General features: G+C 42.3%; 1 protein-coding gene across 1 annotated transcript; it reads left to right on the top strand.

The window, feature by feature from the left end:
- Positions 1–2,101: 2,101 nt before the first annotated feature.
- Positions 2,102–3,196, top strand: LOC140889438 (uncharacterized). Its single transcript, XM_073297154.1, has 3 exons — positions 2,102–2,198; positions 2,472–2,587; positions 2,669–3,196. The coding sequence occupies exons 1-3, from the start codon at positions 2,102–2,104 to the stop codon at positions 3,194–3,196; spliced, it is 741 nt and encodes a 246-aa protein (XP_073153255.1).
- The last annotated feature ends 1,812 nt before the right edge of the window (positions 3,197–5,008 follow it).

Genomic DNA, 5,008 nt, shown 5'->3' with positions numbered 1-5,008 from the left:
GTTGCTTGGATGGTGAATTAGGGGTTTCCATGGGTGAGAACGTAGCTCACATGGTAGCGGTTAGGGTGTGTTGGAAATGGCTTCCTTGTCGGCATAGTATACTGCAGCCATTGATCGATCAAAACTTTAGAAAGACCACAATCAAGGATCTTAGTTCATAGGTCAGATTATCAGTTCACAGTTCAGTTTACTTGTTCTCGGTTCAGTTTCTTCTGTCCATATGTTCAGTTTTTCTATGCAGTTACAGTTTAGTTTAGTTTCGGTCAGTTACGTTCAGTCTTGCATGTGATGTTTTCAAGTTACTCTCTTTGCTATAGGTCTAGTTAAGAAAAGACAAAGTATTTTCAATACAAGATATTTTTATGGCGTGAGCATGTATATTTATTATTCGTTATTTCACTCAATATTATTGTTGAGTTTTTAGGCTCACTACATCTACTTGGTGCAGGTGACGGATGATTTCCCCTATGACTGAGGGGCTGGATTTCCAGGGTTGATAGCACCTGGCGGAGCACACCCATGACCGTCGCTTCCTTTACTTTTCCGCATTTGAGATGTCTGTAATAATGAATTGTCCACATTTATTTATCTTCCAATTGTTAGAAGGATGTGATTCCTTGCGATTGATACTTGGCATGTAAACTTGTTAACCTCTTCTCTTTCTTTATTGTTGGGGTTGTACCCGTTCAGATGCTTATGTTTATCATGTTATGTTTCCTTTTTCTTGAGGAGTCTATTTTATTTTGAAATGCTGATTTGAGACAGGTCGGGTTAAGAATTTACAATTAGGTCATGGCGAAAGTTTTTTTTAATAAAAAAATATAATATATAATAATAATAATAATAATAATAATAATAATAATAATAATAATAATAATAATAATACTTCGAAAAATTTCCTTTTCTCATTTATTTAATTAAACTAGATGTTAGGATCGTTTCAGTAGGTATCAGATAAACGGTCTTGTTTTGGGTTGTGCCTAATGTCGGTTGCCGAAACCCAGGGGATCTCGTCTCAAAGTATGTAAGATTTAAGTTTCATTACTACTATCTGTTTAAATTTTTTAGCTCTAATCCATAAAGTTTTTTTTCTAGCATGTAAAAGTTTAAAGAAACTCTTTTTCCTTTAGGCATGAAATTTGAGTGTTGAAATTTGAATTTGCGTATAGATGGCCCCTCTTCGTGAGCGTGTTGCGGAGCCGCCGCCACCTCCGCCACCACCACCACCTCCACCTCCGCCACCTGCTCTAGCTACGGATGTTGGGACTCAGGTGTTGGCTGGTTTGGCTCGCATATTGGAGCAGCATGCTGAGGCCAATTCTAGGGCCAGATCGGGGAATATTTATGATCAATTCAGGAAGATGGACCCGAAGGATTTTGTCGGTACGACTGACCCGTTTTTTAGATGAGGGTTGGATCCGTTCACTTGAGGTGATCTTCTGATACATGGATTTGGGAGATTCAGATCGAGTTCGATGTGCCACCTTTCTTCTCAAGGATGATGCTGCCCTTTGGTGGGAGGGAGTTGAGAAGACAGTAGATCCGACTATCCTACCTTGGACTAAGTTCCAGAGGCTCTTCTTTGAGAAGTATTTTATCTTAGATTTGAGAGCTCGTTTGAATAAGGAGTTTATGAGCCTGCGACAGGGAGATCTATCAGTAGCTGAGTTTGTGAGAAAGTTTGAGCGGGGCTACCACTTTTTGCCTTTGATTGGAGATGAAGAAGTAGAGAAGCTCCAGCACTTCATTGATGGATTACAACCCACCATTTGATGTGATTTACTGATGGCTGAACCAGTTGATTATGTTACTGCGCTCAAACATGTTTTGAGGTTTGAGCAATCATTAATGGACATCAACACCGAGGTGCAGGGTAGTGGCCCTTTACTCAACAGGGCCACTCGCAGCAGCAGCAGCATGGCAAGAAGTCATACCTAGGGCCGCAGAGACAGCAGAGGCCCCCAGAGACACCATCAAGCTCAAAGACCCACTCCTCCCAAGACTGGGGAGAAGCCATTTTGCAAGGAGTGCAAGCGTGCCCATTATGGGAAATTCCTAGTAGGTGCAGGAGTCTGTTTCCGTTGGAAAAAAAACAGGGCACATGGTTTCAGAGTGCCCTGAGATGAGGAGGCCTGTTCCAGGGAGAGTCTTTGTGATGCAGGCCGAGGAGGCCGACCCGGATACTACCCTTATCACAGGTAACGCTTTAAGTTTTTTGATATTAAATATGTTTATTTAATGTATGGAATTTGTGTTGAGGAACTGTCTAATTGGGAATTTTCTTCCTACTAGTTGCTAAGTATTCTTGAGATTTTTGGAATTGGCTTAAAATTGGTTATTCATTGCATGATTTATGTTTGGTTGCTAGTTTGTATGATTATGAATTTGAATCGGGTTGAATTAGGGTGAGCATAGGTAGAACTTGTGAATAGGGAATCCAATTGCTTGTGTGGTAACCGTTGTCTTTGCAGGGAGAATCATAGTATCAGGTGTAGCGACCAAGGCATTATTAGACTCGGGGGCTTCGCATTCTTTTATTTCTGAGGAGTTTGTGCTTAATTGGGGAATTCAGCGAGAAGAGTTATTAGTGTGCTTCTCCATTACTATCCCGTCAGGGGAAGAGTTGTCCACCAGAATCATGGTCAAGGATCTTGAACTTCTCTTGTAGGGACAATCAGTGGTTGCAGACTTGATAGTATTGCCTATGCCCGAGTTTAATCTTATTCTAGGGATAGACTGGATGGTGAGGAATGCAATGGTGATTGATTTTCAGCAGAGATCCGTGTTGATTAGACCAGAGGGTGTGAAACCATTCTGGTTCGAGGTAGCCAAGAGTTGGAGGAAGGCCCGAAACATATCTTTTCTGCAAGAAAGGCAGCTTATATCGGATGGTTGTGAGTCGTTCTTGGCTAGCTTGTTGTTGAGAGAGTCGCCAGTTAGGCCTGTGATTTCAGATTTAGAAGTGGTCAGTGAATTTGAAGATGTGTTTCCAGACGATTTTGCAGGTCTTCCGCTCAATAGAGAGGTTGAGTTCTCTATCGAATTGGTTCCTAGTACCGTGCCAATTTCCAAGGCACCGTACAGATTGGCTCCTATAGAGATAAATGAGTTGAAAGAGCATATTAAAGAGTTGCTTGTTAAGGGTTTCATACGCCCTAGTTTCTCTCCATGGGATGCACGGAGTTGTACGGAGTGAAGGTGAAGAATAAATACCCCCTTCTCAAGATTGAGGATTTCTTTGATCAGTTGTAGGGAGCCTCCATATTTTCGAAGATTGATCTTTGTTCGGGCTATCATCACTTGAAGGTGAAGGAATCAGATGTGTTTAAGACTATTTTTAGGACTTGTTACGACCATTACAAGGAATTGTGATGCCGTTCGGTTTGACAAACGATCATGCGGTCTTTATGGATCTCATGAACCGCGTTTTCCAGCCGTACTTGGATCGATTTGTCATTGTCTTCATCGATTACATCCTTACGTACTCCAAGGACCGTGAGGAGCACACACAGCATTTGAGGACAGTTCTAGAGGTGCTTCGAGATCTGATATTGTTTGTCAAGATTGACAAGTGTGAATTTTGGTTGGACATAGTGGAATTTTTGGGTCATATAATCTCCAAGAACGGTGTATAAGTGGACCCTTTCAAGGTGCGAGCAGTTAAGGAGTGGTTAGTACCTAGTAATGCATCGGAGATTCGCAGCTTCCTTGGATTGGCCGGTTACTATAGTAAGTTCATCAAGGGCATTTCATACATTGTTGTTCCCTTGACCGCGTTGACCAAGAATAATGCTAAGTTTGATTGGAGTCCGGAGTGTCAAGAGAGCTTTGATGTATTGAAGAAGGCTCTTACGACAGCATCAGTGTTATCCATGCCATCAAGGAAAGGTGATTTTGTTGTGTACACGGATGCTTCTAAGTTGGGATTAGAAGCAGTTCTTATGCAGCGGGAGAGAGTTATTGCTTATGCTTCTAGGCAATTGAAGAGACACGAGGAGAATTATCCTACTTATTATTTTGAGTTGGCCGCAGTAGTCTTTGCATTTAAGATTTGGAGGCGCTATCTCTATGGGGAAAATTGCAAGGTCTTTATAGACCATAAGAGCCTCAAGTACTTCTTCACCCAGAAGGAGTTAAATATAAGGCAACGGAGTTGGCTTGAGTTGGTGAAGGACTACGATTGCAACATTAGTTACCATCCGGATAAGGCTAATGTCTTTGCAGATGCTCTGAGTAGGAAGGCAGCAGTGATTTCATCCTTGTCAGTGTCTAGACCGTTGCAGTATGAGATTCAGAGGTTTGACCTGGAGTTCTATGCCAAGGGTGGGGCACCCCGACTATCTTCTTTATCAGTGAGGACCACACTATTTGATCGTGATGAGCAGTTGATTAAGAGGAGACAGAAGGATGAGGACAGAGGCAGTGGTTTGTACTCAGTGGTTGATGGGATTGTGAACTTTAGAGGCCGATTTTGGGTATTTGCGGGTGATTATTTGCGAGCTACGATCATTTAAGAGGCTCACGCATCACCGTACTCCATCCACCCAAGGAGTACGAAGATGTATCATGATCTACAGCAGTTATATTGGTGGTCGGGTATGAAGCAAGATATTGCCCAATTTGTAGCTGAGTGTGTAACTTGCCAGCAGGTTCAGGCAGAAAATCAGAGACCCGGTGGGCTACTTAATCCGCTCTCTATCCCCGAGTGGAAATGGGAGAATGTTACTATGGACTTGGTTGTTGGGTTCCTAGGACAGTGAGAGGCTCAAATGCTATTTGGATTATTGTAGACCATCTCACTAAGTTGGCACACTTCCTGCCTATGAGGACAACGTACTCCATGGCTCAATATGCGTAGTTTATACATCCGTGAGATAGTCAGACTTCATGGTATCCCTGTATTCATAGTGTCTGATCGAGATCCAAGGTTTACTTCATCATTTTGGAGGAGCTTTCATTCATCTTTGGGGATGAAGCTTCTGTTCAATACAACATTTCACCCTTAGAT

The sequence above is a fragment of the Henckelia pumila genome, chromosome 3 (genome assembly GCF_033568475.1).
Source record: "Henckelia pumila isolate YLH828 chromosome 3, ASM3356847v2, whole genome shotgun sequence".
Taxonomy (NCBI): Eukaryota; Viridiplantae; Streptophyta; class Magnoliopsida; order Lamiales; family Gesneriaceae; genus Henckelia; species Henckelia pumila.
The sequence above is the reverse complement of the archived record's forward strand: the minus strand, read 5'-3'. Positions and strand labels throughout refer to the sequence as shown.